At 36.9% G+C, this 13,063-nt stretch overlaps 1 protein-coding gene across 1 annotated transcript; it reads left to right on the top strand.

Moving 5' to 3' along the window:
* Positions 1-6,934: 6,934 nt before the first annotated feature.
* LOC148860745 (heat shock 70 kDa protein, mitochondrial-like) lies at positions 6,935-12,253 on the top strand. Its single transcript, XM_088982841.1, has 6 exons — positions 6,935-7,240; positions 8,727-8,803; positions 8,887-8,965; positions 9,066-9,632; positions 9,706-10,326; positions 11,413-12,253. Exons 1-6 carry the CDS (start codon positions 7,175-7,177, stop codon positions 12,031-12,033), a joined length of 2,031 nt encoding a protein of 676 aa, XP_088838967.1. The 5' UTR covers positions 6,935-7,174; the 3' UTR covers positions 12,034-12,253.
* Positions 12,254-13,063: the final 810 nt, after the last annotated feature.

Here is a 13,063-nt window from a genome sequence, read left to right as displayed (position 1 = left end):
TTAAATTTAAATTTTAGGAATCTGAATTTGAATTTAAATTTCAAAAAAATTAAAATAATTCAAATTTAAGTTTAAATTTCAGAATTTAAATTTCAAGATCTAAGTTTGAAATTAAAATTCACAATTTAAATTTCAAATTTCAAAAAAGAAAAGAAAAAGGGGTTAAAATAAAATGAATTCAATGGCCAGAGTTTGTGGAATGAGAAATTACTTCTAACCTGAGCCACAAATTGGTTGAAACCATATGTCTCAACAACTGAACAAGATTAATGGTATGGCCCAAAGACTTGATGAAGTTCTTGCACGTCGTCAACAAAGTGGCCCATACCCAACTTTGTCATCCTATGCATCATGTTCCATCTATGCAAGTCCGACCCATCATGTCAACCAAGTACATGCGGCCCATAGATTTTTCCAACCCAATGCTAACCCATTCTCTAGTCCATATAACCTTGGGTGGGAAAATCAGCCCAACTTCAATTATAGGGCCCAAGTAAAAAAAAAACCCTACCAAATATGCACTTTCAGTGGTCTAGAGCCCAAACTCACTAAGAGTACAATGGTTACCATGGGACTCAATCGATTCAATCATGTCAAACCTACACACAGTCCCAACAATACCATCATTCATCTAACTCTATAGCCTAGCAATTTCAGAGGCCACAAGGGCAAAACCAATTCTAGCAGATGCATCATAGGAACCAACCGACCCAACCTTATCAGACTTATCCACAACCTCCTCAATAGATGACCAATTCATGCAACTCCAGAGCAATCCCTTGATAGATTAGAAAGCCAAATAGGACAGCTAGCCGAAGCCAAGGTGAGAAGAGGAGTAGGGCAACTATTAAGTCAACCGGTTGTGAACCCTAGAAATCAGCCACCGGATTTTCCTCCATAGCAGATTCAACCACCCCTTAAGAAAGGCTATTATAACCTTAAGGGAGCGGGCAAATTTTAGAGGACCCGGGAGTTAGTGAAGAAGAAAATGAGCAGGAAGACCCTAAGTTGGGGGGAGAAGAAGAAGGGAAGGAAACTTTAGAAGAAGAGCCTATAATAAACCAACTCGTAGTTCCCTTTCCAGCTGCACTCATAGTCGGGCCAGTGCTAAAGAACAAAGAAAGTCACAACGAGGAGAGTCGATAAGTCCATATTAACATCCCTCTCCTCAATACAATCTAACATGCCCCGGCCTATGCCAAATTCTTGAAAGAGCTGTATATTCAAATTATAGAGCCATAACCGGCCCCATAAAAAATGATGCACTCGGCAAATGTTAGTGCATCTTTCCTAAATAAACTCTCCCGGAACATGAAAGACCTTAGTGCTGCTCTCATAAGTTGTGTCATCACTGGAATAACCTTTGATTGGGCACTAGTGGATCTTAGGGCCAGTATAAATCTGCTTCCATCCATTTATGATAAGTTCAGGATCGGCGAGTTAAAATCAACCCTAGTAATTCTGCAACTCACTGATTGGTTAATCAACAATCATCAAAGTGTTATTGACAATGTAATGGTCAGGGTAGAGGGTTGTCACTTCCCATTGGATTTTATCCTAGACATGACCCTAACCGAGGATCTGAACTACATCCTGATAATCTTAAGATGTCTGTTTTTAGCAATGGCCAATGCAAACACTAATTGTAAATCGGGAGAAATCGGCATTTCATTTGGGGAGTAGAAGGTCTAGTTAAATGTTTTTAGTGCTTTCAAGTATCCAAACCTAGGGAGAGATGGATTCATGGTAGATATAGTGGATAACTTTTTAAATGACTTGTCTATCCCTTGGTTTGCCCAATCTAAACCCTGTCTGTGAGAAGATGAAAGTGAATCGGGGAGTATATATGGGAATAGTGCGTAAATGTGTCCAATTGAAGACATCAAACTTAGCGCTGGTTGGGAGGCAACTCAACATAATTTTTTTTCAGTTAATTTTAGGATTAGAGCTTTTTTTTCCTGAATCAAGACCAGGTGGCATACCTTGAACCCCTCAGGAGAACCCTACTCATTGTTCCCTTTGGCCCAAATCTTCTTTGCATCATTCTAGTCGGACAATGGCATTTAATTTGGGGGTGAGGAAAGAAAGAAAAATTGAAAAAAAAAATTGTGAAGCTAAGCCTTTAAAAATGGAGAATTAAAATTTCACTAAAAATTTTAAAATTTTTCATTAAAAGAGATTCCCAAACATAAAAAGTTAAGGAAACTGATAAAAGAGTATTGAATTTTATACAAATTGGTAGCAAGTGATAGGAGTGAAAATTGGTCTTATTTGAATATTGTTGAAACCGTTCAGAAATAGGAAAATACTCTCAAGTTTGCCCCTGGCAGGATAAGAAGAGAAAGATTGAGAAATTAGACAAAAATTCTTCAAATTGTTAGAGACATTGGACTACCTTAAACAGTGCTTGCAAAAAAAAAAAGAAAAAAAGAAAAAATAAAGAAAAAAAAGAATAAAAGGTCAATGGACACCCTAGACTTAATAACCGGGTCTTTTCACCTAAGTCAAATGTCGATATTCGCGTCAAACGGAAAAGGGAATGCCAAAGACAATCACCTAACACTTAGTAATAGGGTATCTTCACCTAAGTCAAGTGTCAAGATTCGCGTCAAATGGTGGACGGTAACAAAAAAATAAGTATACATATCAAGTTCAGGGGTAGAAATCCGTTGTCAGAAATAATAAGAAGAATACTTGTTTGATTTTAAAATCAATCTCATCTTATCAAGACAATTTGCAAATGGAAGGGTAAATAAGATTTTTTAGCCATGTTTCGGTAATATTCAAAATAAGATAGTTTTACCCCTAAAGCCTAATACCAATCTATATAGAGTTTGAGAATGTTGGAATGAGGATGCTTGATTAATTCTGTTAGGGATGACCTTGTAATGGGAAAAATCTATATATTCAATGTAAATTTAAGGCTGCATTGCTAAGGGACTAGCAATGTTTAAGTTGGGAGTGTGATAATTTTGAGTTTTAATTCTGTAAGGGCATCAATTCAGGGGTATTTTTGGCCTTAAAAAGTTAAAATATGACATTTTTCTAGTTAAAATCAATTATGTGATCTTTGAGGGTCTTTGTGCAAATTATGTAGAAAATTGAAAAATTTTCTAGGTTGAAGTGTAGTTTTTGGGAAGCCGGTGTGAAGTCCAACTGAGAGAGGGGGTGTTTTTGTAAAGAACTGAGAATAGGAGGGTGCCTCCTATCTGCTAAACCCAGTTGGTGTCCATCCTATTGTATTACCATGCTCCCCTCTACTTAGCAAACCCTAGGGAGCCTATTTAACCTAATCCTTTCACTTTTAGCAAACCCTAACTGCCCCTAGGTGTTTTTTTCTCCACCCTCCACCTCTTTTAATCTCAACCACTCATTTTAGGGCTCTCCTTTATAGCTTTTAAACCTCAAGGTGCCACCTATTCTACTAATCCTCACCATTCAACCCCTCACCTCCAAATCTCAGCTACTCCCTCCATCTTATATCCCAACCATTCAATCTAGAGTGCCACCTGTTCTTTTAATCTTAACCCTTCAACCCTAGATGTACTAATCTACACCCTCCATTTCTAGGCGCCCAAATCTCAGCCCTACATAATATTGGGTGCCCTCTCCTTTTATTTTTCAACCATAGGATCACCTCAAAATCATCCTAACCATCCATTAGAAACCCTAGGGCGTCCCTAACTTTGCTAAAACCCAGTTGCCGCCCCCATCTTTCTCCCTATTCTTAGTTGTGTCCACCATTCTCTATAAAAAGGGTCCCATGGGCCTTGTATAAGGGTTGGTGAATTACCCAGGTAAGAAGGAAGGCTGATCTTGAGAAGTTCAAGGGTAGAGGAAGAGGAAGACACCCAAGCAAGATGAGGGGTTCCTACTTGTAGTTTGCCAACACCACTACTGCCACCTTTGGATTTGAATCCCAACCATTGTTTCTTCAGTTTTAGAATTATTTTCTATTATTTAATTTCCAATTTAATTTTTCCTTCAAGCAAATTTATTTTTATTAGATTTAATTTGTATTCTATTTCTTTTTTGTAGATCTAATATTTGACCAGGTAAGACGGAACGCCTAGCTCGAGAAATTTGAGAGTGGAAGGAGTGATCCGGAAACTGCTACCTTTGATCGGATTTTCAGACATTTTTATTTTGTTTCTTTTATTTAGTTATTTATGTTATTTATTTATTTTTATGCACTTATTATTCTCAGTACTGTTTGAATTTGGTTTTATTGAATTCCATTTTTTAATTAATTAATTTTTTATTTTTGCAACTCCCTCTTGCGTTCTCTTCTCCCGGATCTAAGTACGTATTAATTTTTCCCTCGCTTCCTTGTGGATACGACCCGTTCTCACCCATTTACTATGTTTATATGTTTTGTGAGAAACGGTAAATTTATAAATGTTTAAACTGGTGTTCCGAATTAATTAACAATGCGCTTCCGGACACACCATCTTTGTTCATTTTTGTCCTTACAATCAAGTTTAGTAAAATGATCCCACACCCAAGAATTTTTTTTCTAGAAGAAGTGATACAAACTTTTGAGTCAATCTCTAAATTGGTTGGGTGAGATGAAATACCATCATTACTTGAAGGTGTAGGAGAAGGAGATGGGTTCATGTTTGTGGTTCTAACTGGACGATTGCTGGCACTTTGAGTTTGACTCTCTGGCATTGTATTGTTATCACCCGTACTTGACATATATAAGATAAATAAAAAAAATACATGTGTAATTAGAAAAAATAAACATATGATTTAAGCTAAAAATCCGAATTCTCCATAAAATCAGAAAAAATAGACAATGATAAATGAAGCAATACATGTTAACACCCATACTTGACATAAAATCCGAATTCTTCAAACAATGAAAAATATACTAAAGTAAACATTCATTCATTTAAAGTTCTAAATTCTAACAATCCAAAAAAAAAAAAATCATTCAAGCTTTAGTGAAAAATACAAACAACATTCATTCATTCTAAACATACAAAAAAAAAAAAAAACCTAAAAGAGGTGGAGTGAGAGGTGGCAATTTGCTAGTGCTAGACTGGTTGCTGGTTGGTGGTTGTTGACTTGTTGTCAGCTGTCGCCTAAACTTTGAAGTGAGAGAGATGAGAGACTAAGAAAGATGAGTGACTATCACTGAGTTTGAGAGAGTGACTGAGAGAGGTGAGAGATTGAGAGAGATGAGTGATTGAGACTGAGAGAGATGAGACTGAGTGAGTGAGTGTCGAGTGAAAGAGAGGGAGACTGAGAATAGTGAACAGAGAACTAAGAGAGATGAGAGATTGAGAGATCGGAGCTTGGAGGTCGGAGGCTGTCGGTTGGTTTGGGCCGTTGAGGAAGAAGAAGAAGAGAGCTGAGAGAAAGTGACTAAGAGTCTAAGAGAGAACTGAGAGTGAGAGACAGCTAGCGTGTCGATTAGAGGCAGTCGGTCGGAGGCTCGGAGCCCGAAGTTCATCGAATGTTGGTTGGAGCCCAGAGGTCATCGGTTGGTCTGGCCCATTGGGGAAGAAGAAGAAGAGAGATGAGAGAAAGTGACTGAGAGTCTGAGAGAGAGAACTGAGAATGAGAGACAATTGGTGTGTCAATCGGAGGCTGTCGGACGTCGGTCGATGTCCGGAGGTCGTTGGTCAGTCTAGCCCGTTGGGGAAGAAGAAGAAGAAGAGAGGTGAGAGAAAGTGATTGAGTCTGAGATAGAGAATTGGGAGTGAGAGACGACGTGTTGGTCGTCGGCTCGGAGCTCGGAGGACGTCAGCCGTCGATCGATGCCCGGAGGTCATTGGTCGGTCTAGCCCGTTGCGGAAGAAGAAGAAGAAGAGAGGTGAGAGAAAGTGACTAAGAGTCTGAGATAGAGAACTGAGAGTGAGAGACGACGTGTCCGTCGGCCATCGATCGATTGGGGAAGAAGAGAGATGAGAGAAGAGAACTGAGAGAGGGAAAGGGGAAAGGCCGATTAGGTTAAAATCGAATCCTTTATTTGATTTTAAAAAATATAATAAATAAATTATACACTATATAATAATATAATATATATTATTAATATATACCGGTCAATTTGGTTAATCACTGTTTTTTTAAAAGATTAACTGAAATAGAACAGAAATGATCAATTTTTAATAATATCAAACCGAAACCAAACCGACCGATTCTGTTAATTGCTTTTTCGATTCGGTTTTTCAATTCTTTTTGCTCACCCCTAATGTGAGGAATAGATATGGACTCATTGGTTTTTTCTCATTTTTTTTTATTAGCCGGATTCGTTCATTATGTACTTATATAATAGCCATATGGTGTTTTTTATGGTTCAAGATTAGATTTGATCAACAAACTCGATTCCGTGAGAGTCATACTATAATGACCTCAAAGCCTGGATGGATAGTGTAGGCCCATAGGGGTGTAAAAGGACTGATCCGAAGTCCAATTCTATATTCTCTTATTCAGATTGTCCCATTTTAAATCTTCAAATTTTATCGGATCGTATAATAGAATCCAATCAGAAATCGGATCACCCCTATATATGTATGTTAGTTATTTATTTATAAATATATTATTTATATTATATTATTATAAATTTATTATATTATTATTTTTATAAAATATATGATCAAAATAATTGAAAAGATATTTATATATATTTTTTTGTTTTTTTATTTAATTTATTATATTATATTTTTCTTTTAATAAGTTATTTATTTTTTTAATAATCAAATCGGATCAGATCAGATATTCATTGCCTCATTGAATTTATCTTTGGTTTTTTTGATAGATGACACCATGCGGCTTTGTTTTATTATTATTATTATTATTGATGGTAGAGGGAAAATTGTATGGATGCAATTTGCATCGAGTTGGGTTGAATAAGTGTTCAAATCTGATGGAACCAAACCCGGATCCGAGCCCAATGCAGTTAAAATTACCCTAGAGACTTGGAGAATGGAGAGCTTTGTTAGGGTTGTCACGGAGTGCCCCAAATGAACCCGTTTTGGGGGTTCTGTCTTGAGTTCTAGAAGGTGCTCACTTGACCGCCACAGATTTATTTATAAGCGCAAAATTATATAAATAGAAGGGGAAGGGAGTATCTCATTTCTCGCTCTGCGTGGTCGGGTTCGAGCTGAAAAATCCTCTAAAACCCTAGAACCTCTAAAACCCTATACCAATCGTCTGGAGTTAAGGGATGGCGACTTCAGTTCTTCTCAGGTCTTTGCGGCGTTCAACGCCTTCTCTTTCTTCTCGTGGATGCGTAAGTTTTCTTCTATTCGCTCTCTACATACGTTGATTCTTTGTTTCTCTCATCTTTCAGTAGATTTTGAGATGTTGATGCCTTTTTTCCTGAACGTAATCCTCTTCTTTGGTGATTGAAACTCTATCTTTTGTATTTATAAAGGCTTGGGTTGCGTTAATTTCTGGTGATTGCCGCGATCTGGAAGTTGGTAGTCATGTAGAGGATTGAGATTTATGATCGTTTAGGTTGCAGATACAAATTTCGGTGCTATGGGTTAATTGTTTGAGGCTCTCAATACATATAGATTTGATCTGATTATGTTATATAATTTTTGCTGTGGTATCCGTCTTTCTTTTATTTCCGCCGTGGTTTTATTGTCTTCCTCCACTTGTGTTTTACAACATATCATGTTGTGGGGTTTTACTTGTTTGGTCCATTTTGGTTTTATTTTGAATTTATTACTAGTCTCTGGTATGATTATCAGTTTCCTTTTGAGACTTTAATAAGCTTCCTCTCGTTTACGTTGGTTTCGAAAGAAATAATTTATGATGCTGGTTTTGAAAGAAATGGTTTGTGTACTGCGTCATGCTACCTGTCAATTCAGACTTCATAGTTGAGGAGAAAACTGTTTTTGCTTTTGCTTCTTACTACACTTTGTTGCGATGATAGTGATGTGGATGTCTTGGTAATTGTGCGTTCCAGACCTGGATTACACTTGTGTGCCAAATAAGTGTAGCTTTATGATCTTTTTAATTCTTCTTTCTAGGAAGATATAAGTGTCAATGCCATGCCATATTTTGTTTCATGAAATCATGTATTTTGTATTTTCATCTTGGTTTACTTGCTTTTGATGCTAATTACCCTTTAGCAAATTTGATTTCTGTACTTTTACATTTTATTCTGTTGTCCCATTTATTATGTTCGTTCTTGCATTGCAATTGGTGAAAATGCATGTTAAAAGAAAAAGGTAGAAATATCTAGGGGTGACGGTTGTATTTTAAATTCTGTTTAATGAAGTTACCGTTTCCAAGAAAAAAGAAAAAGGTAGAAATAATGACCATAAGATTTTGTAATTGGTTTCATTTGATGACATCTGTGCTTGGTCTGTCTCATGGCATCATTATGAAATTTTACTAGTTGGCTGTAATTATTATGGAATATTAGGCTTGAGCTTTGTATTTATATATCTAGTATTTGTGTTGTAAGTTAACTGGTCTAATGAATAACAAAGAAGCTGGCAATGAATGACTAGATCTAATTTGTTGTGATTTTTATGATTTTACTTCTTAGATGTCATTGTATGCTTTAAACTTCAGAATGCTTCAGTACCAATTATGAACCTTTCAATTTATGGTTGCTTATTGCAAGCAAAGGAGTGCTGCAGCTGATTTATCTGTGTTTTACCATTAACAACAATATGTATATTCTTCTAGGGCCAAATTTCTATGAAATTAAGTTGGTTCTGTATTAATGTGCTCTTCCATGTTGTGGGTGCCTGTTGCAGTGGACTGGCAATGCCAATGTGTCGTGGTTCAACTCTCCTTTGGGTTTCAAATTGGCAAGTTTGTGTAGACCATTCAGGTGCTTGTTATGGGTTTTGGCACCACAATATTTTTAATTATTCTCTAATCTTGTTAACTGAAGAGATTTTTGTTATGATCCAGCTCAAGACCTGCCGGGAATGATGTTATTGGTATTGACTTGGGAACCACCAATTCATGTGTTGCAGTCATGGAAGGAAAGGTAATTTTTTTCTTGAAACATTTATTAGATTTCCTGGCATCCTGAAAGTTTAGTCTGTTTTGGTTGATCTTTCTGTAAATGCTACTTGCATTGATTGCAGAATGCAAAAGTAATTGAAAATTCTGAAGGAGCTCGAACAACACCATCTGTGGTTGCCTTCAACCAGAAAGGTGAACTTCTTGTGGGAACTCCAGCCAAACGTCAGGCTGTTACAAACCCAACAAACACAGTTTTTGGAACTAAGCGTCTTATTGGGAGAAGGTTTGATGATCCCCAGACACAGAAAGAAATGAAAATGGTTCCATACAAAATTGTAAAGGCCCCTAATGGAGATGCTTGGGTTGAAGCTAATGGACAGCAATATTCACCAAGCCAGGTTGGGGCTTTTGTTCTGACTAAGATGAAAGAAACTGCAGAATCGTACCTTGGAAAGACTGTTTCTAAGGCAGTGATTACAGTTCCAGCATATTTCAATGATGCACAGAGACAAGCAACAAAGGACGCAGGGAGAATTGCTGGACTAGATGTACAAAGAATTATTAATGAGCCTACTGCTGCAGCACTTTCCTATGGCTTAAATAATAAAGAAGGTCTCATAGCAGTCTTTGATCTTGGTGGTGGGACTTTTGATGTTTCTATCCTTGAAATCTCAAGTGGTGTTTTTGAGGTATATTTTTCCCTTTCTCTGGTTGAGAATTTTATTCTTGTTTATTTTTCTCAACTAATTCCCCTACTTTCAGGTTAAAGCAACCAATGGAGACACATTTTTGGGTGGGGAGGATTTTGACAATGCCCTTCTAGAATTTTTAGTCAGTGAGTTCAAGAGAACTGAGGGGATTGATCTTTCAAAAGACAGGCTTGCCCTGCAAAGGCTTCGAGAAGCAGCAGAGAAAGCTAAGATAGAACTGTCATCAACATCCCAGACTGAGATCAATCTGCCATTTATCACAGCTGATGCATCGGGTGCAAAGCATTTGAACATCACGTTGACCAGATCAAAGTTTGAGAGTCTGGTGAACACTTTGATTGAGAGGACCAGAAACCCATGTAGGAACTGTCTGAAGGATGCTGGCATATCTGTCAAGGAGGTGGATGAGGTTCTTTTGGTTGGAGGGATGACACGTGTTCCCAGAGTACAAGAAGTAGTTGCAGAAATCTTTGGTAAGAGTCCAAGCAAAGGGGTAAATCCAGATGAAGCAGTTGCTATGGGAGCTGCAATTCAGGGCGGTATCCTTCGTGGTGATGTCAAGGAGCTGCTTCTTCTGGACGTCACTCCTCTGTCACTTGGTATTGAAACTCTGGGTGGTATTTTCACCAGATTGATTAACAGAAATACAACCATTCCCACAAAGAAAAGTCAGGTTGGTCTATGTTTTGCATTTAGCTTCTCAGAAAATTTTGATGGATTGTTTATTATAGACATTGAGTTTGTTTTTAAAAAGTACCTTGGTTCTGTTCATTGCAATAGACATTGAATTGTTTGTTTTTAATGTACCTTGGTTTTACCTTACTTCATTACTACAAAATAGCTTTTGATTTACTTAACTAGGTTAGATGCATGTCTGGCTTACCCATGGGGAAAATGTTGCCTACTTTAAGGACTAGAAGACTGGTAAAGAGTACTGGGTTTATATGTTTGACATTCAGCTCAAGGCAAACACTTCAAGGGTAGCCACCTGAAAACTTGATGCCTCTGAAGAATATTACGTGCTTGCATCTGAGCTTTAACGTATGCTCATGTGTTCTGCATTTAGCTTCTCAGAAAATTTTGATGGATTGTTTATTATAGACATTGAGTTTGTTTTTGAAAAGTACCTTGGTTCTGTTCATTATAATAGACATTGAATTGTTCGTTTTTAATGTACCTTGGTTCTACCTTACTGCATTACTACAAATTAGCTTTTGATCTACTTAACTAGGTTAGATGCATGTCTGGCTTACCCATGGGGAAAATGTTGCCTACTTTAAGGACTAGAAGACTGGTAAAGAGTACTGGGTTTATATGTTTGACATTCAGCTCAAGTCTAACACTTCAAGGGTAGCCACCTGAAAACTTGATGCCTCTGAAGAATATTACGTGCTTGTATGGTAAAGAGTACTGGGTTTATATGTTTGACATTCAGCTCAAGTCTAACACTTCAAGGGTAGCCACCTGAAAACTTGATGCCTCTGAAGAATATTACGTGCTTGTATCTGAGCTTTAACGTATGCGCATGTGTCTGAGAATTAATGTTCTTCGTGATGGATTGATTGCAAGAATGTGAAATGGCTCTCTAAAGCTCTTCATATGTACCCGATTTGTTTATGTAATCTTTATTCATTTGTATGCTTGTCGTACTTGAAAATTTACTCTTGTTGTGCCTTCTTTTATACTAGTAATATTTGTTAAACGTTTTTCTTAAAATTCAAGCTCAATGCCTTGGGCTGACTGTTGCTTTTGCTATCAGGTCTTCTCTACAGCAGCTGATAACCAGACTCAGGTGGGTGTCCGAGTGCTGCAAGGTGAGCGTGAAATGGCAACTGATAACAAGCTCCTGGGAGAGTTTGAGCTTGTGGGTATTCCACCTGCTCCAAGGGGTATGCCCCAGATTGAAGTCACATTCGACATAGATGCCAATGGTATCGTCACTGTTTCTGCAAAGGACAAGGCCACTGGGAAAGAACAACAGATCACTATAAGATCATCTGGAGGGCTGTCTGAAGATGAGATTGAGAAAATGGTAAAGGAAGCAGAGCTCCATGCGCAGAAAGACCAAGAGAGAAAAGCCTTGATTGATATCAAGAACAGTGCAGACACAACGATCTACAGTATAGAGAAGAGCCTTGGTGAGTATAGAGATAAAATTCCAGCGGAGGTTGCCACAGAGATTGAATCTGCTGTGTCAGATTTGAGAAATGCCATGAATGGTGAGGACATAGACGAGATAAAGTCAAAACTGGACGCCGCAAATAAGGCTGTGTCAAAGATTGGCCAGCACATGGCAGGAGGCTCTGGTGGTTCTTCCTCCTCTGGGTCTCAGGGTGGTGATCAGGCTACTGAGGCAGAGTACGAGGAAGTGAAGAAGTAAAGCCCTAGAAGGTTACAAGTGACTTTTATTCTTGGGTAACCTAATTTCACAATTTTCTTAGTGTGTTGAATGCCTGTAACAATATTAGCAGTTTTTTGTATCTCGACGGCTGGGGGTTATTAGAACTTCCCAGGCATCGGAAATTGCGGATGCAATCGGAAACTTGTTCAATAGATGGGGCTCATAAATGGCATGTGGTAGCTGGAATTTATTGATTTAATTTTTCTTTCCTTTGATCAGCTAAATGCATGGTTGCTGGAAAGCATGGAATATACACTGTTTTTATCCGCCTTTCTTTGGCCGTGGAGTTGCATTCATTGATGGCGCTTGGTTTGTTCAATTCCAGTTGGAGGAGCTCGTCATCTGCCATTCTTTTTAGTGGAATAAAATATTAAAGGGTCTGATGTCAACCACAAAACCATGACATCAACTGGATTTAGGGTCTGATATCAATCATATAAACCACCACCCCCTTCCCCCAGGTAAAAGCCTTCCCTGAAAAATCTAAACAATTACCTATGGAAACGGAAAACGTTGATGGTTGATGTAATACATCAATGTCTTTTTTTGAAATTCACAATTTATATATGTATGTATATATTAAAACAAGAAAGTCTACAAATTTTCTCTTTTTTGAATTTTTTATTTTTTTAATTTTCTTTTATTTTTAAAACAATTAATGCACTTTTTCAATAACCTAAATAATCTCTTCTCTTAAATTACTTCCTTAACTTTCTTTAAAATTATCTTATCTTCAAAATTATATCTAATTTTTATATATTTTTAAAATTATTTTTAATTTATTAGAGTTCTCTTAAATTATCTGTAATTTTTATTTATCCTGTCTTTTATTTTTTTATTTATATCTAAAGAAAGTTTGGATTAAAAATATTTAAGAATTATTTAAATATTCAAATAAAATTATATAGTAACTTTATAATATTTATTAAAAATACAAAAAATAATTTTTTATTTTTACAAAATATATCATGAAATTATGTATTGGCAATTTAAATTATGTTTATTTTTT

Source organism: Nelumbo lutea, chromosome 4, assembly GCF_056320005.1.
Source record: "Nelumbo lutea isolate HS-2025 chromosome 4, American lotus-T2T, whole genome shotgun sequence".
NCBI lineage: Eukaryota > Viridiplantae > Streptophyta > Magnoliopsida > Proteales > Nelumbonaceae > Nelumbo > Nelumbo lutea.
Note: the sequence above shows the minus strand (reverse complement) of the source record. Positions and strands in the feature narration are given on the sequence as shown.

What these genes read in the sequence shown, in the direction of transcription:
- LOC148860745 (XM_088982841.1), top strand. Translation starts at nt 7,175, where the DNA reads ATGGCGACTTCAGTTCTTCTCAGGTCTTTGCGGCGTTCAACGCCTTCT. An exon ending in CTCTTTCTTCTCGTGGATGC is followed by an intron (nt 7,241 to 8,726) that starts GTAAGTTTTCTT and finishes TGCCTGTTGCAG; the next exon opens with TGGACTGGCAATGCCAATGT. An exon ending in AGTTTGTGTAGACCATTCAG is followed by an intron (nt 8,804 to 8,886) that starts GTGCTTGTTATG and finishes GTTATGATCCAG; the next exon opens with CTCAAGACCTGCCGGGAATG.